General features: G+C 38.6%; 1 protein-coding gene and 1 long non-coding RNA gene across 2 annotated transcripts in view; both read right to left on the bottom strand.

The window, feature by feature from the left end:
• LOC134205712 (calcium-binding mitochondrial carrier protein Aralar1) overlaps positions 1-26,367 on the bottom strand; it is a 76,423-nt gene extending 50,056 nt beyond the window's left edge. Inside the window, exon 1 of the mRNA XM_062681251.1 lies at positions 25,707-26,367. Coding sequence (XP_062537235.1) covers positions 25,707-25,772 — 66 coding nt within the window. The 5' untranslated portion in view covers positions 25,773-26,367. The remainder of the gene's footprint in view (positions 1-25,706) is intronic.
• Positions 6,080-6,513, bottom strand: LOC134210263 (uncharacterized). The gene is made up of 3 exons (XR_009978817.1): positions 6,441-6,513; positions 6,260-6,370; positions 6,080-6,199 (listed from the first exon to the last, which is right to left on the bottom strand). It is a non-coding gene; the product is annotated as an uncharacterized LOC134210263 (long non-coding RNA).
• Positions 26,368-26,649: the final 282 nt, after the last annotated feature.

Genomic DNA, 26,649 nt, shown 5'->3' with positions numbered 1-26,649 from the left:
GAGTGTGCCAATTACAGAGGGATCACCCTTCTGAGCTCGGCGTACAAAATTCTGTCGCGTATCCTGAACAGACTAAGACCGCTTGAGGAGTCCTTCGTCGGCGAATACCAGGCAGGTTTTCGTGAGGGCGAATCAACGACGGATCAGATGTTTAACCTGCGGATGATAAATTCCGGGAGTACAACTTGCAGACTCACCATATGTTCATTGATTTCAAAGCAGCGTACGATTCAGTGAAAAGAAATGAGCTGTGGCAGATAATGTCCGAAGGTCCGAACATTGTTTTCCGGCGAAACTGATTAAACTGATACGTGCAACGCTGGATGGCTCGAAATCAAGTATTCGGATTGCAAACGAAGTGTCAACCTCGTTTGTGTGGAAGTTACCTCTGGACTTTGCAGAAACGTGAGGCGAAAATTATACTGTTTCAATGAGGCAATGAAGATGAGAATCATCTGAAATGAGGTACGGCAGGATACTGTGCACACGGCTCAAGGGCAACATTCAAGCTTCAATCATCAACGTCTACTTGCCCGAAGGACATCTACAGGGGATGGACAAAATAAGTAGGATAGGCAAATTTTGGGTAAAATTAGATGTGTTGTGTTAGTTATCATCCGATTTTGACAATTTAGACATGCCTGTACTAGAAAATTAATGCAGTTTCACGGCATGTTCATGGAACCGACTATAGCTAACGGATTCCGGAGATATTCCGGGTTTTCGGAGGTAGGTTCAAAATCGTAAACTTGAGGTGGATATTAGGATAAGTTGTGGTTAGAAATTGAATAATATTAGTAACCACAAATGCAGTAGGACTCTTGCCAATTGGAACCATATATTGGGATTCAGAGTCGGACCAAAATCAAGTGAGATATGGCCATTTCTTTATAATCGGTTCCAATCGATAGTTATCAAAGGGATCAGGCCACAAATTCATTTGAAACTCGCTTTATGGCAGATCATAGACTTCTATTTTGTTCCAGAAGGCTTCTCTAATGTGTCAAGAATGAAAATCCAATTCAATAAACGGATCCTGGAGTCACTAAGATGCCTACTGGGAACCTGTGGAATGGGACATTTCAACCTACGGTTTACCCTCGGGGGATCCTGCGGAAGGGAACATTTTAGTTTTAGCGCCAAAACCAGTCATTCGACGGCTCTTTTTTCATGGTTTTAAATCACGAAGCGAAGCATGAAAGTAAAATGGACCATTGAAGGATCTGATCGCTTCCTGAATCTACGGACTGACCGCCTCCATGACCTACGGATTGCGCCCGGGAAACCTGTGGAAAAGGACATTTTAGTTCTAGCACCAAAACCAGTCATTCGATTGCTCTTTTGTCGTGGATCAGGAAGCGAAGTATAAATATAAATAGACCATTGACGGCTCTGACTGCTTCCAGGACCTACGGATGGCCCCCGGGGGTACCTGTGGAAGTTATCGTTTTACGATCAGGAAACAAAGAACGAATATAAAATGTCAGGATCATTTTGAAAATGTTACCTGAATCAATTTTTCCGCTAGATGAAACTAAACCTTCAACCTGGAAGCAACCAGAGTCATAAACAGTCTATTTTATGTTCATGATTCGCCACATGATGATAACCATGGACAAAGATCCGTCGGGCCTTTAACTGAAATATTTCATTCAACAGGTTAGCATGAGGCAATCAAAAGGTTCTGCATGCGGTCAAAGCCGTTAATGGTCCGTTTTATATGCATACTTCGCTTCCTGATCGAAAACCATTTAAAAAAGAGGGTTTTGGTGCCTAAACTAAAATGTCCCTTTTTACAGGTTTATCTGGGGAAATCCGTAGGTCCTGGAGCCGTCAATGGTCCATTTTATATTCATACTGCGCTTCCTGATCGTAAAAACCATGACCACTAAGCCGCCGAATGACTGGTTTTGGTGCTAAAATTAAAATGTTCCCTTCCACAGGTTTCCCGGGCGCAATCCGTAGGTCATGGAGGCGGTCAGAGCCGTCAATGGTCCATTTTATATTCGTACTTCGCTTTCTGATTAAAAACCATGAAAAAAGAGCCGTTGCATTACTGGTTTTGGGGCTAAAACTAAAATGTCTCTTCCCACAGGTTCCTCGGGCGCAATTCGTAGGTCATGGAAGCGGTCAGATCCGTAAATGGTCCATTTAATATTCATACTTCGCTTCCTGGTCGAAAACCATGACCAAAAAGCCGTCGAATGATTGGTTTTAATGCTAAATTAAAAAGTTCCTTTCCACAGGTTCCCCGGGCGCAATCCGTAGGTCATGGAAGCGGTAAGATTCTGGTCCAATGGTCCATTTTATATTCGTACTTTGCTTCCTGATTGAAAACCACGAAAAAATAGCCGTCGAATGACTGGTTTTGGTGCTAAAACTAAAATGTCCCCTACCACAAGTTCCTCGGGGGCATCCCAGCGACTCCAGGACCCGTTTATTCAATAAGGCAAAGACAAAGGTGCTGTTTGAACGAGATGGCGCCACAACATTTAAAGTAAAATGAATTTCCTTGTATGGACAAATCATCTGTTCTCATAAACTACGCATCGCATCAATATGAAAGCTAGGTCAAAAAGCAAAATTTTTTTTTGTGCCCACGGCTTGTTTTACAGTTCTAAACAATAAAAGAGATTTTATTGTACCTCCATACTAAATTTTAGTTGTATACTTTCAATGGTTTTTCATTCTTGACACATTAGAAGCCTCATTGAATAAAATCATAGTGGACGATCTGTCATAAAGTGATGATCAAAAAAAAATTATTGCCTGACCCCTTTCATAACTATCAAACTTGATTCGGGCCGATTCAAATCCCAATATATGATTAGAATCGGCAACATTCCTACTTTATTTGTGGTTACTAATATTACTCAATTTCCAACCACAACCCAAAATTTGCCAATCATACTTATTTTGTCCATCCCGCGTCAAAAACAAGACTGTTTGCATAATCAGTATTTTACATACTCACTGTTCTTTTCGTCCTGGGAGATTTCAATGCTCACCAAGCTCACCACACTGTCTGGGGTTCAGCGAAATCCAACCCGAGAAGAAACGCCCTCGGAACATAGAAGCATTTGACTCCAATATCCGTCAAAAACTAAGGAATCGAAATCACCTCACGTTGTCCCTCTTCGCCTACGCTAAATATTCCTCTCAAGACAAGTTCAATTATTTTACAGACAAGTGGCTTCAGCTGATGGACAGTGAGGTTTCTGACAGAGTGAGAGATTCTAATTAACCACCGGTTACCTCTGGCTCAACATATGTGTGGTGCTTTCTGTTACATGGAAAGAAGGTTCACACAGTGCGTGAGGACTGCCGAGACGTCGAAAAATCATTTGTAAATATATTATGAAATTAGATTATTATTTTTAATTAATTAATGGCTTTGACGTTTTTATCCTTTTAAGTAAAATATTATTTAAATGAGTTGAAGCTTAATTATTAGTCAGAAATTATTTTCGCTTGTTTTTTTGTTGTAATTATTAGATTATTTGAATTTAATTAGCTTTGGACGTTTTTCTCTTTTTAAGCAAAATAATGCTTGAATTCGTTAAGTCGGCTTGACAATTCACAGTCCAAAGCGAGACCATAATATTATCAGTATTTGCCCGACTATTTGACTGTCTCGGGTGATGAAATATTTCGAGCGGTTTGCGTCTCGGCTAAGCAAAGTGGTATACTGTTTCAGTGAGTGCAGTAATGGCTCCTGAAACTAGATAGCTCTTTTCCAACCATTTGCTCGATCCTGGGAAGGCGCCAAATTGATATCGCCATTTGAATCTATGTACATAACCAGCAATTGTCCTTCAAGGTTTCTTGAAGGTAGAAATCCTTAAGCTCGATTCATTTTCGCTCGCACTAGAGGAAGAGAAGAATCGCGGTTTCCAAGTTCCGAACAATTTAAGTTTTCTACAAAGTGAAACGTGTTCCTTCAAAGTTTGCAGAAGATAGCTGCTTATTTCGGTCAGTGCGTCTGACACTTCGCGATTCTCTCCATTTGTCGGAGTAGATATTGAGACAGAAAAAGTGCGTTGGCGCTTTTTTTGTACGGGCTGGAATTTTGTGACGACCAGCGGAGTCGAATTGGGGTTCCATCCATTTTGCTGTGGATCGCGGTGCGACCAAAATTGAGCTTGCGTGTCCGCTAAGGCCCGCCTTTCGGGGTAGTTAAACGGAGGGGAGTGCAGTTCGTGAGATAGTCGAGCGAAATTCACCCGACAGTCGCCAAAAACTGTTGAAAAGACCACCATTACGTTACACCCCCCTGGTGGTCAGGTGTCGAGAGCGCGGTTCTCGTACGTCTCCAATTATCGTACGCTGAACCGAACCCGAACCGAGAATTAGTAGCTTTCTTTTAGTCCTCGCCCGGTGAATCGGAAAGGTACGTGAAGCCGGGTCGTAAGGGAAAGTGGGCTACTAGTTCGAGGGAACGGTTATTTCGGACGCTCTCGGGAAGTTAAAATCGGAAGCTTTCCGTCCAGCCGCCACTCCCTCCACACCTTTAGTTCGGCCTTTTCACCCAAGCTCACGCCGCCATCGTGTGGAGCATCGAACGCCCACTGGCAAGTCGCCGGTACTACGACGCCATCGCGACAACTGCGTCGCCAGCAACGCCGGAAGAACCTTCGTCTTCGGCACACCGCCGGAAAACCTTCGTCTTCGGCGTCCCGCCGGAAAACATCGTCTTCGGCACTCTGCCGGAAAGCCCTCCGTCTTCGGCACCCGCCAGAACCCGTCATCGCTACCAAAAATCCTGCGCAGGTACGTGGAAACTTGTATAATCATGGCCATGAATTAGTTTCCCCCTAGCTAGTACAAAATCCCGTCAACCCGAATGAAGTAGTATTAATAAATTTGTTGAATTTGAAGCTCTGAGAGTCAATTGATTTTGTTTCGGCAGTTCCGTGAGAACCTGCTGTTCTCTTTCACGTTTCCGTTATTTCGTTGGTAGATTGCACCTCAGACTTCTATTCCTCTATTGGTTTTGCATTTATTGTTGAGCGATCTTAAGTGATTTCAAGGGTAACCAGGGCAAGGGATTTAGGGCAGTTTTCCAGGATTCAGCGGGTGATTTTGAACATTCAGCCAGCAACCGTTCAAGGATTTCCCCTGAGAAATTGTCTCCAAAAATAGTCGGGCAAGTCTGGACTGGTGGTCTCTCGTACGCGAAAGTGGCGCTAAAGCCATCAAAGTTTAATTAATTCCCTCAGACGATTTGCGAACGGTTACATAAGGTTGAGAGCGTCGGCTCCGGTGGCAATTTCCTCTCAATTTGGGAGATTTCTGCCATCGCCAGCTTTTTTCATTTTTCATCACACACCTGACGGACAAGGAAGCAAACGCGAAGGAAAGGAATGTGGATGGGAGAAAGGTGGTAGATCATTTGGCATAAGGCCGTTTGGCATAATACAGTGAACTCTCCCTAACTGTTCAAAGTCGACATTGTTCCTTACTCGATGAAATTTAAAGTCCCTTGAATTTAGCATACTGCGTTCACTTCGTAAGTCTATATCTCCCTTACTCGATATTATTTAGGTCGACGTAATCTCTCAATGCATTTTCACCTCACCTAAATCGAGAAGTTAGAAGTTTGAAGTGAAAAATGATAAGCGAGAAGTGAGACATGAGAAGTGAGAGTGAAAAATGATAATTGAAAATTTAGAAGTGAGCAGTGAGAAGTGAGGAGGTAAGAAAAAAAGTGTGAGAGTGAGAAGTTCTATTCCTCTCTTGGAATGGTTTTCAAGATCAAATTATAAGAACTCGCAATAAAACCCACTACACGCAGAAAAAAATATTTTAAAAACAACAATTGTTCACATAAATTCAAAAAGATTTTCGCATTGTTTTGGCGGTAATAAGAATTATTGTTGTTTCAACAATCCAATATTGTTGTTTTTATAGATGCTTGGAAAGCTTGAGTTTAGCGAGCTTTTTTGAAGGTTTCTATCGGTTACAATAATATTGTTGATTCTACAAGAGAATTATGTTTGATTCAAACATAATCATTTATTGATTTAATGGCTTTTCTTTTTTCGTATTTTATTGAATTTAATAAACATATACATTGTTTCCATTGATTTTTTTATTCATATATTTATTTTTCAGGGAATTAAAGAATCTAATAAGAGACACAGCCCATATTTGATTTTCAGCGTCAGCATTTCACAGTACGAGGGAATCAACGTCAGATCTGGAACCAAATCTTTTTCAGTATTTATAAATTGAAATAGCAATGAAATAATTTCCTTACTTGTTTCGAAGTGACCTATCCTTGGACCTATCACACGAGTGCCTCTTAGGGCCTCCAGCGTTATTTTATTTATTTTTCCTCCTTTCCTTTCTCCGACTGATGTTCCATGTCCTGTAATAAGCAAAAGCCAATTAGTTTAAAATAATATTTCCATATTATGACAAAAAATCAAAATACAAACCTTGATAAACGGCAAATATAATAATACTGATCGCTGGTATATTCTTTTGCTACAAGTATTGAAAAAAAAGTTTCGCAATTGTTGACATCTAAATCAAGCGGAACATTTAAAAAAGCTCAATTGTTTTTATGGAAACAAATGACAGGTAACCGAATACCGATGGTACATATGCATGTATTTAAACTCGCCGGACGTGATGACACCTACAATTCTAACGCATGACTCTATTGCGCATAAGCCCCAAAATTTTATTCCCACCTTTGGGTTTCCGCGCCGAGCACTCAGCGCCAGACTCGGCGACAAGGAGATAGTGGTCAAGTTGGTACTCCTGATTTTTTGACAACTAATGTCGATTGGTTGTGTGAGTGCACCGGTGTCAAAAAATAGAGCTTTTAGCTGAAAATTTAGTTGTCAAATGCACATTTTGACAGAAATATAGATGTATTAGTGAATAAAATGTGCAAATGCTCTATCGCGGAAGCAGTCGCTGAAGGCAAGTGTCAATGGTTTCAGTGACGAAACGAAAAGTTTCAATGCAAAAAGCAATATTAAAACTCTATATCGCCGAAATAGCGAACAACAGTGCTAATGATTATCTGGGTATGTTTCATCATCTGCTGTTTTCATATCTGGAAAATATGTGGTTTGTAACTACAAGACGAGACCATGCTCAAGGTGAGGTGATATTTTATCCCCCTTTATTCTAAAATACGGAAATAGGTTGACAAACCAAGCCAAGTGTCAAATCAGTATAGTGATTAAACTGCGTCTGCTGCGATTATCATGCGTGAAATGCAGGAAAACAGCTTCACAATCAGATGAACTTTTCGTTAAAATTCAATTGTTTAAATTGCATTACATATATTGAGTGTTATTGACTATAATAATTTTAACGGAAGCATATTTAATGTTGAAATTTGTCCACAAAACCTTCTGAGGTTTTTTTCAAATGTTATATTTAAATCATTCGAGCTTTTTCAAAAGCTTGTTTCGAATAAATATTGTTGAAATAATAATAGTTCGTTATTAATATTACCTCAGCAAATCTGGTTGAAACAATAAATTTCGACATATTTTCTATAATATGTGACGATTTGAATTGATCTTATTTTTTGGTTCAATGTTAACCATTTTCTGTCCGTGTACCATACGACAACCTTCTGATGAGTAAGCTATGATAAGTGGCCCACTCTTGACTTGATAACCACTGCAAAAAAAAAGGAATTTGGCTGCGACAGCTGTCAAAAAGGTGGCGTTGAAAAAAAAATAAAACATCACCGAAAAATGATAACAAAATGGATCGTAAATAAAAATGACAATATCAAAATATTTTTTTCAAGGTTTTTTCTTCAATCTATATTCATTAAACTGAGCTGCGCGTTAAGTTTCATTGTGAAACCTAGTAAACAAATTAGATTGAGCACTATGCGCTGACAAAATTATGTAGTTGTGGGGAATACATTGCACATAATTATAACATCCATATTCCAAATATCTACCTAATCTATCAATTTTTCTCAACAACATATTTGTAATTCTAACCAATTGCCAAAAAAGTTCTTTACGTGGTGTAAATATTGTCTGAAAGTGAAATTCAGTGATGAATTTCACTGACTTGAAAATGCTTTTCTATTTTCAATATGGCCATCATGCATATCGAACAGGAAAACGTTTGCTCTTATCGAACACCGTAATAAACTATTTGCAATGCAAATATTTTTATTGGGGTTATTCATTCGACCACATTACGGCCAACGATTGCGGTTTTGATCGAACTTTGAAAATATGACTTATTACGCTCTCCATGACATCCGTAAAGCTGCCCATAAGATTAATCAGCATTCGACGTTTGAGGCTGTTTCGGCAGATTTATGAGAGGTAGCAATAAGCAGCGCCAATAAAACTTAACAACTGGCCATGGTGATTGCTGTTCCCGTAACACGGTAGATCACTTTGACGTAGTGTATTGCGGTGTAAGATCTACCAAACAAAGCCCTAGCTTAATCCATTTTTCTAGCTAGGGCAATAAGTTGTGGTAATTAAGGATTCATCGTATTTCGTTCCCGCTACCAACAGCAGTTTCAGAAATAAAACATAATTAATGTTACCTTGCAGACAGTTGAAAGACTCGAATTCCTCTTGTTTGAGGCTAGACTGTATGCAGCGGAAACAACTTTTCAAGCAATTAGTTAAAAAACCTCGGTACCCGGTCCTAGGCTGAACTGACTGCTGGAAAAATCGAGTTAGGGGTTTAAATACGTACTAACTCTTCATGAACTGGTGTAAATGGTAGTGAGAGGAACACACGGAAGTTCTTATTACTGAACAAATTCTCTTGCTTGAAATGGTCTTGTAGACAGAGCTAAATCCCGGGTTTTCATTGTTTACTGGTGATATTCTAGAAGCAAGACAAGGATGTGACTAGGGCTCCGATGCATGGCCAAAAACAGTATCACTGTTCTGTTTTCTCAAGAAAGGATTGATTTCCTATTGATAAGGGGCGCGCCTTCAATGGGATTGCTCTCTGTGAAGGGTCTAAATAGCGGGACCTTGTCATGGTGCCTTGAGGAAACAAAACAACAACTGTATCGAAACCGATACTGCATTGCTTATCAATAGTAATGAAGTAATTCGACATGCACTTTAACACTAAGGATACGGGTAACGCTACAATAGATCTAATAACATTCATTGGCGTAAATTAGGGGGGGCGAGGGAGGCCTGGCCCCCTCCAGACCTACTTGAGCCCCCCCCCCCCCAAAAATTTTGAAAAGTAATTCCAACTTAGTCAGTTTTTATTTCATTTACATATTTCCTACACATTTCTTAATTTTGATTATGAATTCTATAAACATATTTTTTGTTTTGTTTTTTTGTTGCGTTATCACATCTATGACCATTTGTTCAGCAAAGATTCGAAATATTTAAGCTGGACCCTCGGGAACATTTTCTAGCTTAAAATAATAAATTTGTTCTGCATTTGTTTGACTAGTACCTGGTCGCAGAAACATAAAAACATAATCTTATTAAGATATAAATATTTCTGTTCTATTAAACTACCATCTGCTTCAAAAAAGACTGAAGCAACTACATCAAAATGAGCACATATATGTACACAAATCCGGTCAATGAAATTTCGAACGACCATTCTTTCGAAAATCTTCGAGTTAATCGCAAGGTATGCCGCAAAACAGTTGATCAAATTCCTCTGGAGCTTTTTGCTCTCGCTATATAATTCTGGCACAGAAAGATATAAAATTATAAAACTTAAGAATCTTTGTTACAATGGCAGAAAAATCAACAACGCAGTCCATTGAAAGTATTAGAACAAAACTTACGCACTCACAACAGAGATTGCATTAAAGAAATATATTTGTAAGCCTCAAAAGATCTTGTTTCATTTAATTTTTTGGCGATTTCACAAGGATCATCGGAAAACTCTTTTGTGCCTGCTTTAGTTAGAATTTGTTTTTTAGGATAAAAAAAATAGATTTAGAAACCAGTTCGTATCAGAAAACATTTCTTTTGCAGCACAATTCAGATCGATTTGATTGCTTCTCAAGTCTCTTTGATTTTTGCAGAGAAATCTCTCACCTATTCAGAAAACCATAATAAAGCCTCTTCCTAACGTCAGTAACTACAAAAACCCTATGTTATTCTGGAATTTGATTTATGACTCATAATTTTATGACTCATGGAATTTATGACTCATAAAAAACACTTTAGGAATCCAAATTTGTGTTCATCGGTACTTAACTATTTCAGCACATAGCATACATTTTGGAATTGCATGAATACTTATATTGATTATGACAAAATTTCGTGAAATTTATTCCACATCTAAAGAGTTTCAAAAATTTTAAGTTTAAAAAAAATCGAGATCTTTATGCATTAAGTAATCATGGAAATGCTTGAAAACTTTCAGAAATATACTCATATCGAATTTCATTTATAGATAATTCAAAGAGGATTCTTGAATCTTAGATTACACACTTATCCACATTTAGTAACATAGAGAAGACAAGTTGACACAGACACAGCGTTTTGAAGCAATCACAGCATCATTGGAAATCAATTGTATTATTCGCGATATTTTTTATTTTAGTTCTAGGAAAAATGAGCGATAAACTAAGTCAAACAATTTTTATTGCAATCCATGCGCACAGTGCTTTAAATCGCCTTTGAAAATTACATCCCACCAGCTCGTGCCATGGCCCCCCTAGAACGAGACTCTAGTTACGCCTATGATAACAGGTCGCAGTGGCACACCCGAACAGGAAAAAAATGGTGATTGCTGTCATAAAAACGCTATAAGAATTAAAATGGGAGGTGTGAAGTGAGAAATGAAAAGTTGAAAATAAGAAAGGAAAAGTTCGAAGTGAAAAATGAGAAGTGCGAAGTAAGAAGTGAAAAATTAGAATTGAGAAATCCGAAATGCGAAATAGTAGTGAGAAATAAAAAATAAAAAGTTAGGGGTTAGAAGTGATAAGAGCGAAATGAGAAGTCAGAAGTGAGATATAAGAATTGCAATTATTTATAATTATTATCGCTTGAACATTATTAGAAAGATGCTTTAAAAGTGTTTTGTTTTGAATTAAAGGTTGTAACAAATCATTGCACGAAGGAAGATTGATAGATTTTATGAATTTTTTATTATCTGCCTTTTCTACTTAACATCTTTTTACCTCTGGGTCAGTAGCAAGATCGTCGTTGACTAAGACAAACTACAAAAGACGGGAATTCGAATAGCAAAGGGAGGATATGAGTTCTTCTTCCAATTCAGGCATTTGCTTGGTTTAAGGCAAGGGAAGATATGATGATTCTTTCTTGCAAATGATGCATTTGCCCGGCAGATGGCAAGAGACGATATGGTTCTTTCTTTCAAACGAAGAAAACGAAGAAATGATCCGAACGATGCATTATTCCAGCAGAAGCTCGAGAGGCTATGACTTTTTAAAATATTATCTTTTTCAAATATTATCTTTGGAAGGATGTGTTCGCTACGTTTAAGGCAAGCGAAAATATAATTACTTGGATTCGTCTATCGTATTTTTACAATAAAGGAAATAAACTATAGAAAAAACACTTGTCATAAGACGAGTTTGTACCCTCCCATTTAATTCCACCACTTGATTGTACCTTGACAGATACGTATTTCGACCTCAACAGTAAGGTCGTCTTCAGTGTCTCGTGCGACGCTGTCGTCACTGGCGAAACATCTTTTGCTGGTGAGGATAGGGCGCTAAATGTCAACGCAGGAAAAATCAGTACGTTTGACAGTTGTGTACCCAACATATTTAGGAAAGAAAACGAAGGGAACCGCAGCGACAACCGTCAAGGTACTACAAAGTACTCTCCCAAATTTTATGCCACCGACTAACACCAATTGCAAGAGAGTTCGTGGGTCAGTACCAGGCGGGATTTATGGGTGAACGCTCTACCACAGATCAGGTGTTCGCCGTACGTCAGGTATTACAGAAATGCCGCGAATACAACGTACCCATGACGACACATCATCTATTTATCTACTTCAAAGCCGCTTATGATACAATCGATCGGGACCATCTGTGGCAGCTAATGCACGAAAACGGATTTCAGGATAAACTGATACGGTTGATCAAGGCGACGATGGATCGGGTGACGTGCGTAGTTCGTGTTTCAGGGGCATTCTCGAGTCCCTTCGGAACACGCAGAGGGTTACGGCAAGGTGATGGGCTTGCGTGTCTGCTATTCAACATCGCTTTGGAGGGAGTAGTACGATGGGCAGGGATTGACACGAGTGGTACGATTTTCACGAAGTCTGTTCAGTTATTTGGTTTCGCCGACGACATTGATATCATGGCACGTAACTTTGAGAGGATGGAGGAAGCCTACTTCAGACTGAAAAGCGAAGCTAAACGGATTGGACTAGTCATCAACACGTCGAAGTACATGATAGGAAGAGGCTCAATAGAAGACAACGTAAGCCACTCACCACGAGTTTGTATTGTTTGAAGAGTTCGTGTACTTGGGCTCACTGGTGACCTCCGATAACGATACCAGCAGAGAAATTCGGAGACGCATCACGGCAGGAAATCGTACGTACTTTGTATTCCACAAAACGCTCCGATCGATGTAACGAGCAGGTCGTTTCATGTTTATTTATTCAATTTATGTTACTCGTAATATCCGTTATTTATTTAAATTAATTTAGAAATTTACCAAAACAGTTGAACCAGTCTAGAGCCCGAAATACAAATTCACTGCATTAGCGTTCATTTCCGTTCATGAGCGACACTCGCAAGAAGCGCAAAACAAAATTGATTATGTGAGTTCCTACTGACGTTGTGAGCGGCCGTGGGAATTAATTGCCCATAAAAATGGATCAAATCTGCCGGGTGGCTTGTAGCACATGCTATCACCCGCGTGCATCGACCCGTTGGGAATCCTTTCAGGATGCGTTGACCTTTGGCTTTTTCTTTGCACCCAAGATTTTGGGGCCGAACAGCGAGATGGATGATTGAAGCTGTTCGTGGAAAGAGACGCAAACATGCGCGAATATGATTATTTAGAGCGCGAGAGTAATTTTCGGAATCACGAAATTAACTTCGTGATGTCCGGTGATGCAATTTACAATTTGGCGGTTAATCTGAGGATTCCCAAGTTGATCAAGTTCACTTCGAACTGATCCGTGGAAGAGGCAGGAGTGGCCCAAAGTTCTCGCGCCGTGGTGTCTTTTCAAAGGTGACATGAAGAATAGTCAGTTAGCAGAGCTTAATTAATACCTGTTTAAATTCCTTTCCCTATTTTGTAAAATCGTGTGTGCTATTGTGAAAAGGCGGTGTGTTATCGTGTGTGGCTTTGTGCAATTGAAGGTAATTCGTGCTATTTGTAATATTTGTAATGTTAAATTAACACGTGAAACGTGTAATCAACTATTCTAAGGTTTCTTGCCAAGCCGTTCGACCGTCCGCGACATCATAACCGAACTCCCAGTGGCCATTTCTGACCCCACTGTCAGGCTCAGAAGTTCTCCCGGGGCACGCCGGAAGAGGGACGCTTCCCTAGGCAGGACGAACAGCAAGCGCAAACGTTATTTCCGTTCCCCTAGTGACGACTAGGAGAACCTCGACGCACGTGTCGCGTCGCGCGCAAATCGAGTAAGTTTCCGATGTTCGAGTGAACCGACCGCCAAGCAGCAGCAGAAAGGCAATCCGCCTACCCCCGGCTGCAACAGAGCTTCATCGCCGAACGAGAGAGCCGCAGGGAATTCACCGCCACCCCCTTTCCGTTCATCCGGCGGCGTCAACATCGTCACCGAAGAAGGTCTGTGAGTACCCACCACATATTACATTCATGCGCATGACTATTTAATTCACGCCGCAACATAGTTTCCGTTGCGTGGCGTGCACGGCTATTTTTATAAGACCGTGAAATCAAATTTTGTGAATCGAAAACCCGTTGCGTTCGCATGGCGAACGAGAGATTCAATAGCACGTCATTAGAATGCACACCTAGCCAAAGCACACACGATAGGGAGACAGGGACCATAGACGAATCCAAGTAAAAATAAGAAGAAGACACACGACGGTGTTAACTTTGACAGATCCTACAGCACAGCATAGGGAGATCATTTTAAAATGCTTATAATAAATTCTAGTCAAATTGTAATTAAAATCTGATTGATGTACGGTACGGAAAAAGTTCTGAATTACATATCTGGAAGCTTATCTCAATTTTTTGAATATTTTCCAAAAATGTATCTATCATACAGTTCGGAACTTTTTCCGTTCCATACATCAATCAGATTTTAATTACATTTTGTCTAGAATTTATTATAAGCATTTTAAAATGATCTCCCTATGCTGTGCTGTAGGATCTGTCAAAGTTAACACCGTCGTGTGTCTTCTTCTTATTTTTACTTGGATTCGTCTATAGAGCATGGGAAAGGTTCAGAGAGTATAAGAAGAGAAGCGAAGAGAAAATGAACACTAGTGTAGGATAATTGTTATGAATAAAGCTTGTATTTGTCTGGATAAAAGCTCGTTTTTCCACGCGTAATGTAGAAACATTTCAGCTGTACCGTATGAATGTTAAGGAAGCGGACAGATAGATTTACGCAATAAATGTTGGTCCCAATTAAGTGAAATGAGTTGAGTGTTTTTCATGTCACACGTGTCCCGTTTGTAGTTTTTGTTGTAGAAATTGTTTTACTGGGGAGGTTGGCTCCGAAACCAACCGGGCAACTTTTTAGTCGGACACGGGTCGGTTCGATTGGGAATTTCGGGATACTTGCCGGTGATGATAAAACCCCCTCTACATAATTCATCACTGGCCGTTAATTGTAATCTTGTTCTAGATGATTATATTTATAAACCGCATTAGTAGCGTACCTTTTCAAGAACAGTTTCAGTCAGCCATCTTACTTCCGGACAAAATTCATAAACTGAGCCTTCTTCCCCTGAAAGGTCTCAACGGTCGGGCAACCCAAATATTGGTGGATGGTCTCCCTCGGGAGTGGCGCTTAAGCCATCTCACTTTTAAGCCGGGAAGGTCAGTAAGGCTGACGGTTATATCGAATAGAGTTCATCGCCGTACCAAACTGACTATCTCAAAAACGCTTATTAAAACGGTAGTTCTCAACGGGCAGAGACCTGGACGATGCTCGTGAAGGACCAGCGCGCACTGGGAGTTTTCGAAAGGAAAGTGCTGCGTACTATCTATGGTGGGGTGCAGATGGCGAACGGTACGTGGAGGAGACGAATGAACCACGAGTTGCATCAGCTGTTGGGAGAACCATCCATCGTTCAAACCGCGAAAATCAGTAATCCGGTGAAAATGGTTCTCGACAACGATCCGACGGGAACAAGAAGGCGATGTTCACAGCGGGCAAGGTGGGTCGATCAGGTGGAGGACGATTTGCGGACCCTTCGCAGACTGCGTGGTTGACGACATGCAGCCATGGACCGAGCTGAATGTAGAAGACTTTTATGTATTGCACAAGCTACTCCGGCCTTAGTCTGGTAATAAACAAATAAAGCTACAATCGTCCTCTATAGTTTATTACCTCTATCATTTTAACAAAATTTTAAAATAAATGCCAACGCCGGATATCTTGTTCGTAATCACTCGTAAGTTCGTAATAACTCTGCGTGGTATCTTTCAACGTTTGTTTGATATGTTCACAAATACATTCTAACGCTCTATTCCGAAATGTGCTGCTGCTCAAGAAAACGATAAGTCCCGGTTTTATTTAGTGAAATATGGAGCAAATATTACATATATTTGCTCTTTCTGGTGATAATCAACTGGTGATAAAGTGGTTTACCAGGGTGTCTACTACCTGGAAAAACCTGGAAAACCTGGAATTATCAGGGAATTTCTCCCCACCTGGAAAATACCTGGAATTATCAGGGAATTTCTGACATAATCAGGGAAATTTCAATACCCGGTGATCATGAGTGAAATGAGATGAAAAAATCCTTAAAAATATTTGAATAAATATACCAATCAAATCTATTGAAAATGTAGTGAACGTTAATGGATCGTTGTTCCGCGAAAAACGTTTTGCCATCTTCTAAAGAATTCCTGGAGGATTTCCAAAGCTACTCTTGGTGAAATCTAGGAATTTATTTGGGAAATCAATTAGGGATTGCTTTGTAAATTCTTTTGAGTACTCCCTCGGAAATTCTTTAGGAATATATTAAAAAATACTAAATTAGTTAGAATTTTTCAAAGCAATTACTGGAGGAACTTGGGAAGGAATTTCGAGATCAGTTTTCCAAGGAATTATTCAAAGAAATCACTTAAAGAGTGTCCATAGGAATGATTAGCAATTTTCTAAATTATTTCTGGAGGAATTTCCAAGATAAAAATCGAAAGGAATTCCCGGAGGAATTTCTAAACGAATTACCGGACGATTTTTCGTATGTTTTCTTTAAGAAATTCCCGAAAGGGAACCTAAAGGGATTTTCGAAAAAAAGTGTAGAGTGAATTGTGAAGGATTTTTCCTAAAGGAATTCTTGAAGGAATAGCCGAAGGATTCCCAAATGGATTTTTTAAAGGAGTTTCTAAAGGTATTCTCGAAGTATTTCCAAAGAATTCTTAACAGCAAAATATCCGGAAAAACTCCTCCAGATGTTTTCTAAAGTTTTCCACAAGATGCATCTGAGTGAGTTCCTAAAAAATCCCAAGCAATTTCAAAAAAATATCTGAAGAATTTTCCGAAGGTTTTTACAGTAAAGCAGTAATAGAATGCTAGTTGCGCTATAACCATTGAAATTAGTCTGCCAAAATATGCTCCAATAAGCTTAATAGCGTATTCAGAATACGATTAGATTATTTTATCGTAATGAATATCGTGTTAAAACGGAGAAAGAAAATTGAATGTATGGGGATAGCAACAGGTCGTTGTATATAATGATATTTTTGATCATGAATGGCGTAAGGGAAGATCCATTAATTACGTAACGCAAAAATTGAGCATTTTCAACCCCCCCTCCCCCCTATGTCACACTTTTTGTATGAAACGTCTGCACATTTTGTATGGATCGTCACACTTTGACCAACCCCCCCTCCTCCCTCAAAGCGTTACGTAATTTGTGGACGCTCCCTAATCTGAATAGGCTAACATGGCCGTTTGACACTTAGGTGCCCGCCAGAGTAAACCAGCCCCCTGAAACGGCTGTCATCTGCATACAACATGATTGAAGCCGAAAACTTGGTGCTAAACTTGGTGCTAGCTGTCAAGCAGTGGCTTTAAGCACGGAACACAGTGACGCATGCGACAATATCGCTCGAGAAGAAATTTAATTCGAATAAAAAAAATAAAGAAACAGTTTTTTTTAAGCGCTAAAATATGTTTCATTAATGTATTGCAATTATCTCTCATTCGTTAATTTCACATACACATGTTTCGTTATAGCGCAAAGTTATCAGCACTGTATTTGGCACAATAACAAATACCAAATTATTAATAATAACAAATTTGGCAAGTCTGCCTGATACTCATGTCGATATCTTTAACGGTTTGATAGATGTCTGAAGGAATTTGACAAATATTAGGCATTGTGATAAAGAGTGGGCCTTTAATTTCTAATGCATCGTTCTGTTAAAAAAACATTTTTTTGCAAGTAGAAAAAATAAGACTGCAAACCAATTAATTGATTGATCAGCAGTGATTTATTTTTCCTGCAAATTTAAGAACACTATTCTCGTTGGAATCTGAAGCAAAACAAAATAAAACGCTGGTATCTCCAGCAGTTTTCTGTTCATGTTCATGTATATATAAATAATTATTATTTATTTTGCTGCTCAGAAATGCGGCGTAATCGCCTAAACATACAAAATTTGAATCTCGTGATTCAATCTGCAGAAAATAGAACAAAGCTGTGCAACAGTTTTGAGCTTTTACATCTGAACTTAAATTAATCTGAGGCAGCTGCTGGGAGAATGTATGTTTCAGATTCATATTAAAATTAAATGCAGCAGTACAATTTGAATCACTACTAATCTGATTTTATTCTTGGGTTACTTAGGATTCTTAAGATTAACTCATAACACTATCCAACAAAATTGAACTTTTTTTCGCTCCCTTCAACCATTTTTAATGTACTCAATAGATTTTTTTACGCTGAATTCAGGTACGTATTCAGATTTTCTGTAACACGTCCAGTTTTTGAGAAAAACGCATTTTAATTCACGAAAGTACGTATTTTCATAGAAATTTGGTTTCTCTCCTCTGCAAAGCTGAATTTCGGCTCCTCACTGTCGTGCTTCGGCCGCTTCCCTACCATTTTTTTTCAACGATGTCGAAAACGCGTGCGTTCGTTTAGAATTTAATGAACAGAATCGGTCTCTGGTTTACTCGCTCTAGAATGAATCATCGAATTACCATAACTCAATTATGCACTCTATGAATAGTTTACTCATTAATCTAGTTCTAACCCTACTCGCTACACTCACTTTTAGAATAAAGTTTGAATTTTGTAGAATGGGCCTTGTAGAATGCACGTGGGTTGTTGGATTTCATTTGGCACTTACATTTGTTGTGAAAAACGGAATTTCATTCACAAAAGTACGTCTTCTCATAGAAATTTGGTTTCTCTCCTCTGCAAAGCTGAATTTCGACTCCTCACTTTTAGAATAAAACTTGAATTTTGTAGAATGGGCCTTGTAGAATGCATGTGAGTTGTTGGATTTTTTTTGGCACGTACATTTGTTGTGAAAAACGGAATTTCATTCACAAAAGTACGTCTTCTCATAGAAATTTGGTTTCTCTCCTCTGCAAAGCTGAATTTCGACTCCTCACTTTTAGAATAAAGTTTGAATTTTGTAGAATGGGCCTTGTAGAATGCATGTGGGTTGTTGGATTTTTTTTGGCACGTACATTTGTTGTTAAAAACGGAATTTAATTCACAAAAGTACGTCTTTTCATAGAAATTTGGTTTCTCTCCTCTCCAAAGCTGAATTTCGACTCCTCACTTTTAGAATAAAACTTGAATTTTGTAGAATGGGCCTTGTAGAATGCATGTGAGTTGTTGGATTTTTTTTGGCACGTACATTTGTTGTGAAAAACGGAATTTAATTCACAAAAGTACGTCTTTTCATAGAAATTTGGTTTTTCTCCTCTGCAAAGCTGAATTTCGACTCCTCACTTTTAGAATAAAGTTTGAATTTTGTAGAATGGGCCTTGTAGAATGCATGTGGGTTGTTGGATTTTTTTGGCACGTACATTTGTTGAGAAAAACGGAATTTAATTCACAAAAGTACGTCTTTTCATAGAAATTTGGTTTTTCTCCTCTGCAAAGCTGAATTTCGACTCCTCACTTTTAGAATAAAGTTTGAATTTTGTAGAATGGGCCTTGTAGAATGCATGTGGGTTGTTGGATTTCATTTGGCACGTACATTTGTTGTGAAAAACGGAATTTAATTCACAAAAGTACGTATTTTCATGAACATTTGGTTTCTCTCCTCTGCAAAGCTGAATTTCGACTCCTCACTTTTAGAATAAAACTTGAATTTTGTAGAATGGGCCTTGTAGAATGCATGTGGGTTGTTGGATTTTTTTTGGCACGTACATTTGTTGTGAAAAACGGAATTTAATTCACAAAAGTACGTCTTTTCATAGAAATTTGGTTTCTCTCCTCTGCAAAGCTGAATTTCGACTCCTCACTTTTAGAATAAAGTTTGAATTTTGTAGAATGGGCCTTGTAGAATGCATGTGGGTTGTTGGATTTTTTTTGGCACGTACATTTGTTGTGAAAAACGGAATTTCATTCACAAAAGTACGTCTTTTCAAAGAAATTTGGTTTCTCTCCTCTGCAAAGCTGAATTTCGACTCCTCACTTTTAGAATAAAACTTGAATTTTGTAGAATGGGCCTTGTAGAATGCATGTGAGTTGTTGGATTTTTTTTTTGGCACGTACATTTGTTGTGAAAAACGGAATTTAATTCACAAAAGTACGTCTTTTCATAGAAATTTGGTTTCTTTCCTCTGCAAAGCCGAATTTCGGCTCCTCACTTTTAGAAGAAAGTTTGAATTTTGTAGAATGGGCCTTGAAGAATGCACGTGGGTTGTTGGATCTCGTTTGGCACGTACATTTGTTGTGAAAAACGGAATTTTATTCACAAAAGTACGTATTTTCCTGAACATTTGGTTTCTCTCCTCTGCAAAGCTGCATTTCGACTCCTCAATTTTAGAATAAAACTTGAATTTTGTAGAATGGGCCTTGTAGAATGCATGTGGGTTGTTGGATTTTTTTGGCACGTACATTTGTTGTGAAAAACGGAATTTAATTCACAAAAGTACGTCTTTTCATAGAAATTTGGTTTCTCTCCTCTGCAAAGCTGAATTTCGGCTCCTCACTTTGGGAATAAAGTTTGAATTTTGTAGAATAGGCCTTGCAGAATGCATATGGTTGGTTGGATGACATTTGGCGCTTTGATTTGTTGTGAAAAACGGATTTTTTGGCTTCACAAAACAGAGAAGCCGAATTTCTATGAAAATACGTACTTTTGTTAATTAAATTCCGTTTTTGACAACAAATGAACGTGCTAAATGAAATCCAGCAACCGACATGCATTTCACAAGTCCCATTTTACAAAATTCAAACTTTATTCTAAAAGTGAAGAGTCGAAATTCAACTTTGCATAGGAGAGACACCAAATTTCTATGAAAAGACGTACTTTTGTGAATGAAATTCCGTTTTTCACAACAAATGTACGTGCCAAAAAAATCCAACAACCCGCATGCAATCTACAAGGCCCATTCTACAACATTCAAGTTTTATTCTAAAAGTGAGGAGCCGAAATTCAGCTTTGCAGAGGAAAGAAACCAAATTTCTATGAAAAGACGTAGTTTTGTGAATGGAACTCCGTTTTTCACAACAAATGTACGAGCCAAATGAAATCCAACAACCCGCATGCATTCAACAAGGCCCATTCTACAAAATTCAAACTTTATTCTAAAAGTGAGGAGCCGAAATTCAGCTTTGCAGAGGAAAGAAACCAAATTTCTATGAAAAGACGTACTTTTGAGAATGAAATTCCGTTTTTCACAACAAATGTACGTGCCAAATGAAATCCAACAGCCCACATGCATTCTTCAAGGCCCATTCTACAAAATTCAAACTTTATTCTAAAAGTGAGGAGCCGAAATTCAGCTTTGCAGAGGAGAGAAACCAAATTTCTATGAAAATACGTACTTTTGTGAATGAAATTCCGTTTTTCGAACAAATGTACGTGCCAAATGAAATCCAACAACCCACATGCATTCTACAAGGCCCATTCTACAAAATTCAAACTTTATTCTAAAAGTGAGGAGCCGAAATTCAGCTTTGCAGAGGAGAGAAACCAAATTTCTATGAAAAGACGTACTTTTGAGAATGAAATTCCGTTTTTCACAACAAATGTACGTGCCAAATGAAATCCAACAGCCCACATGCATTCTTCAAGGCCCATTCTACAAAATTCAAACTTTATTCTAAAAGTGAGGAGTCGAAATTCAGCTTTGCAGAGGAAAGAAACCAAATTTCTATGAAAAGACGTACTTTTGAGAATGAAATTCCGTTTTTCACAACAAATGTACGTGCCAAATGAAATCCAACAGCCCACATGCATTCTTCAAGGCCCATTCTACAAAATTCAAACTTTATTTTCAAAGTGAAAAGCCGAAATTCAGCTTTGCAGAGGAGAGAATCCAAATTTCTATGAAAATACGTACTTTTGTTAAATCAATTCCGTTTTTCACAACAAATGAACATGTCAAATAAGATTCAACAACTTACTTAGCTCTTGTATGATTTCTTCTATATAATTCAAACCTCTTTCTCAAAATTATAAACCGAAAACTAGCTTTATAGAACAGAGAAACCAAATTCCCATAAGAATACGTAGTTTTGTGAATTTAAACTCGTATTTCTCAAAAACTGGACGTGTTACAAAAAATCTGAATACATGACTGAATTCAGCGAAGAAAAATCTTTCAAGTACACTGAGAATGGTTGAAGGGAGTAAAACACTGTTGACTAGTGTAATCGATAAAAAATTCAAATGTTATACATTTGCGACATGAGCAGTATGGTTAGGTTTCTCGTCAGCTAAAAGAACTTTTTTCCGGTACATGAAAACATATTTTAGTTACCAGATAAACATTGTCGCTGTCGTCGCTGTCCCGAACATCTTTTGCTGTCGAGGATAGGGGATCTAAATGTCAAAATGGAAAAATACATACGATTTGACAGGTAGGTACCCAACATGTTTCGGACAGCAGAACAAAGGGAACCGAAGCGACAATCTTTATCTGGTAACTAAAATATCTTTTGGTGCATGATCATTGGCAGCTCGATAGTTATTATTTTTAGTCTCTTAAATTTAACGCTTAAATTTAACCCCCAAATGTACACATTTTGGACACCCCCCTTTTTAGTTTGTTCAAAAACGAATTTTCAATTTGGTCAATCAGGTCATTTGAGCTAAAGCAAAGTCATATCTTTCGATTGACATGCATCAATGAGAAGATTGCATCGATTTAATTTCAACATGAAGTAATTGTGTTCGTTCTGAGATATTCAATGATGTATGCTTTGAAGCGTAACGCATTGTAACGCTTGCCTTCTTGAAAAAAATGATTTCATCAACATTTCATCCAAATATCGTTATTTTCGCACATGAAAATAGTTAAACACATTCGCAGCAATCTTATTTACATAAAGACCATGCGGGATGCAGCAGCGGCATTGAATTTAGTTCAGATATCAATAAAATGTCAACAGGAGGTCCAAAATATGTAGGGGTCCAAATCAAGTTGGTTACCCTAATTTTCGGTAAATTTCCGGTCCAGGCATCCCTAAATTGTCAAAATCGAATGATAATTGTGGTCATCTACAGCATCTTACCAGCGCTAACGGCCGCTTATTTTGGAATGTCTAGAAGTAGTTTGATTTAAAACGGAAAACAGTACGGGGTTTGACTTTTGTCATACTATGTATCAAGTATGATATCACAAAATAAAATTTGAAATCGAAAAATTGCGAAAAAACTGCTAACCGTTTTAAATCAAATTGCTCCTAAAATTTTTGAGAAGAATTTTAAAACACTTCCCGTATGTTTCCTCGTGCATTTTTTTCAAATATTATACTGAGACTTCCTCTTCTTCATGCAACCTTTATTCGCCAATAATGATAAATTCATGAGGATGATGATGATCGCTGCGATGACAAACGACACAAGACAAAAGTCAAATAGATTGCACCTTACCAGAACATGTTAAATTGTGGCGGCTATTGAAATTAATTTATTGTTTTTTTTTCGGTGATCATTTCGGCTGACTTTGATGATAATTCAAGACAAAATTTTGAAAACGACGTATCTGCTTTTGTAAACAAAGATTCAAACGACGATTTGACGAATCTGATTGCCCTCCCACGCAAACCAACACCATCAACAGGTAGCGGAAACCTTCACCTACCTATTGATGGTGCTGGTTTGCGTGGGAGAGCTATCAGATTCGTTAAATCGTCGTTTGAATCTTTGTTTACAAAAGCAGATAAGTCGTTTTGAAAATTTTGTCTTGAATTGTATTGTGGCAGCTATTACCGCACGTAAAATGCTGGATAAATGAAGAAAACAGAACAATATAACTTAAGTTATTAAAATTTAAATTTTCACGATCGAAAATCATTTTGCGATACATAATTAAATACCCGCGCGAAATATACGGTACAATATGAACGGAGCTTTAAATTTCAAGAACAGCACTAGCGCCACACCAACAAACGGTGGCTTCAAGAACTAGTGCTTGTTTCACGGGGTTGGAGTAAACGCGACGAGCGATGCGACGCGACGCGACTCACGTAAAAGAATAACAATCATTATCAACAGGCTGTCAAATTGCACTGTCGCGTCGCGTCGCGTCGCACGTCGCGTTTACTCTGGCTTCGCCCTTATAGTACCGGTACTTTGGGTGCTAGGTCTAAACAGAGTAGATGTTGGTCACGCGAACAGGTATAAGGAAGTTAAGCATAAAAGATGTTAAGCATAAAATGCTTGAAAAACAGCCCACGACATAAAGAAGATATTATGTCTAACGTCCTTATACCTATCGTCATGGACCCAGCAATCTCATATTTTTGCATCAACACATTTCCTGAAGGAGTTTTTGTAAGAAGTTCTGAAGGATTTCTCGAAGAAATTCCCAAACATATTTCCTTAAGAAGTTTTCTTAAGTTTCTTTAAAAGAAACAGTATTTTATAAAATATTTTATAAAGGTACTTACGAGGGATTTTCCCAAGACATTTTCGAACAAACACCTCAAGGAATTAAAACAAAATCGTAAAGGAATCGGCAAATGCATCTTTAAAGGAATTTCCGAAACAATTCCTTGAGATGTTTTCTCAAGTTTTAGCAAAGAAATTTTCAAATTAAATCCTGGGGGAAGTTCTGAAGCAATTCCTAAAATCCGGAGGATTTTCCGATGGAATCTATGGAGGAATTTTCAAAGGAATACCTGAAGGAATTTTGATTGAATGGCTGAAGAAATTTCTGGGTGAACTTGCGAGGGGGGGTGAACTTGCAAAATTCCTGGAGGAATTTCATAAGTAATTTACAACATTGTTTTGTGAAGCCACTGAAATATTCTTCAAAATAATAATTTTCGCACTACTTTTTTAATTGATTATATTGCTGCTGAAATCTATATATGGCACGTTTGTTTTTGCCTGTAAATTAATGTAAAACGCCTGGAAAAAACCTGGAAAAATCAGGGAATTTTGTTTTTACAGATGAGTAGACACCCTGTTTACTTACTAAATTTGTCGTATCATACACAATAAAGAGGAGAAACAGACGATCCAAAAAAGTAAGTAAAAGTTTGCTATTCATGTGCTGCTTTCTTGGGCGATGCAATAATGGCAAGGATTACGCAGATGCACATTTATTTCGATGATTAATTTATCAAATATTGCTAATTGTATACAAATAACTTATTCAAATGAAAGCCTAGACTTGAAATTCTGTGATTGGATCTAGATTATGTTCATGAATACATAGTGTCTGTTTGCTGGAAAACGCAAATATTTTTGAGGGTGCCAACAACTGTCGCACCCTGCCAATTCCGTATTCTACCCTACATAAATGATAAGATTAAATTTTGTTGGTAATATTAATAATAACTAAATAATTGTAGATTAAACGACTGATAGGATGCACTAATAAAATGCCTATCTAGTCATTCAGATCCGAAGGGGTTTGCAAACTACCACTGCTAAATATCTGCATAAGTAACACGTGTTTGCTCCACAACAAACACAATATCACGTCGCGTGTAAGGGCGCCGGAACCCACCGTGATAGTATGCGTGCTCAATGCAATGTTTTCCAGTTACATGTTGCTGCCACCGACCGATGTGATGGAATACGAAACTGTCACAATACAATCTATATAGATTCTGATAACCAACGAAAGCCCTGACAGTCTTCATATCGAATAGGACCAAAACAAACAACGATAATCCGTGTGGATGCCACCCAGCCAGCATGTAAACATGATATATTGAAGTTCACATACACCGCACTCCATTTCCCCACCACTTGCTGGAGCGACTGCTAACCTCATGAAGGTCTGTGAAGGTTAGAGACGTCATCCAGCAGGAAAGAAAAAATAATAGACAAACATTACTGCATAATGGAAAATTTTCAGCCAACATTCTCATAAAGGGCATGGTTTTCCTGTCAAGGTCTTCGGTTTAAATCTCAGTTTTATGTACTAAGGGAATATGACTTTCTTACCTCTTGACAGTAGGCAATCATACCGCAAAGATTCAAGACTTCCTCCAAGGTCATCATCGCTTTCATTTTGTCGCAACGAAAGAATGGGTTATCTATCTTATCAGAGCTACACTAAACTGCTCTATTTGGGATGTTTCCTGCCTTATCTTCTCAGACACCAGACGGAAATAAATCACTCGTGTGCCACCGCCCGACACAATGGATCGATTATAATTCAATCAATTATTTTCGGAAACACTAGACACTTCCTCCACCCAACAGATCTTTGCGTAATCTCTCACGTCTCTTCACAAGCACCGCACTTTTCACTGAACTTTCACAGCCGACTGGATGTTGGTTCGACCGACAAAGGTATTCTTCCACGCAAATGAAAATCGCTATTTTCAACCCGAAAGTGAGTCAATAGTATCGTGACGGAGTTCTTTCAACAAACGTATCGGCGATATTGAACTTCGCTTTTCGTTCGGCTGAACAATTTCTCGAATATTACTCAAGTTATTAGAAGACACAGCTGCGAGATGATACCAACGACATGAACGGAACGATACTGATGATGGTGGGGCTAATGACTCGCGTGCTAACTGCACTACATCTCACTACATGTACCCAACCTACGTAGGAAAGTTGGAATTGTTCTGTCAAACTTGTGCCTTATTTAGTGTTCCCCCTTGCCGCCACAACGAACGCGAACAACAACCGCCGTGTCGTCGTCAGTATAGAATGGAAACGATGGAACGTTTGGAGCGATGGGCACGCAAACAGACAAACACCACCATGACCATCGGCAACACTACGCTGTACGCTACCAGCGCCAGCGCGCAAGCCAGCTGAGGAATGGAAGAAAGCAAAATTCGCGAATTGCATTCTCCGGTCGGTGGGAGCCAAACGGAAATCTCCGCTAGCACAGTTCGTACTCGTGGAATGCGATTTACAGATAACGCAT

Source organism: Armigeres subalbatus, chromosome 1, assembly GCF_024139115.2.
Source record: "Armigeres subalbatus isolate Guangzhou_Male chromosome 1, GZ_Asu_2, whole genome shotgun sequence".
Classification (NCBI taxonomy): domain Eukaryota; kingdom Metazoa; phylum Arthropoda; class Insecta; order Diptera; family Culicidae; genus Armigeres; species Armigeres subalbatus.
The sequence above is the reverse complement of the archived record's forward strand: the minus strand, read 5'-3'. Positions and strand labels throughout refer to the sequence as shown.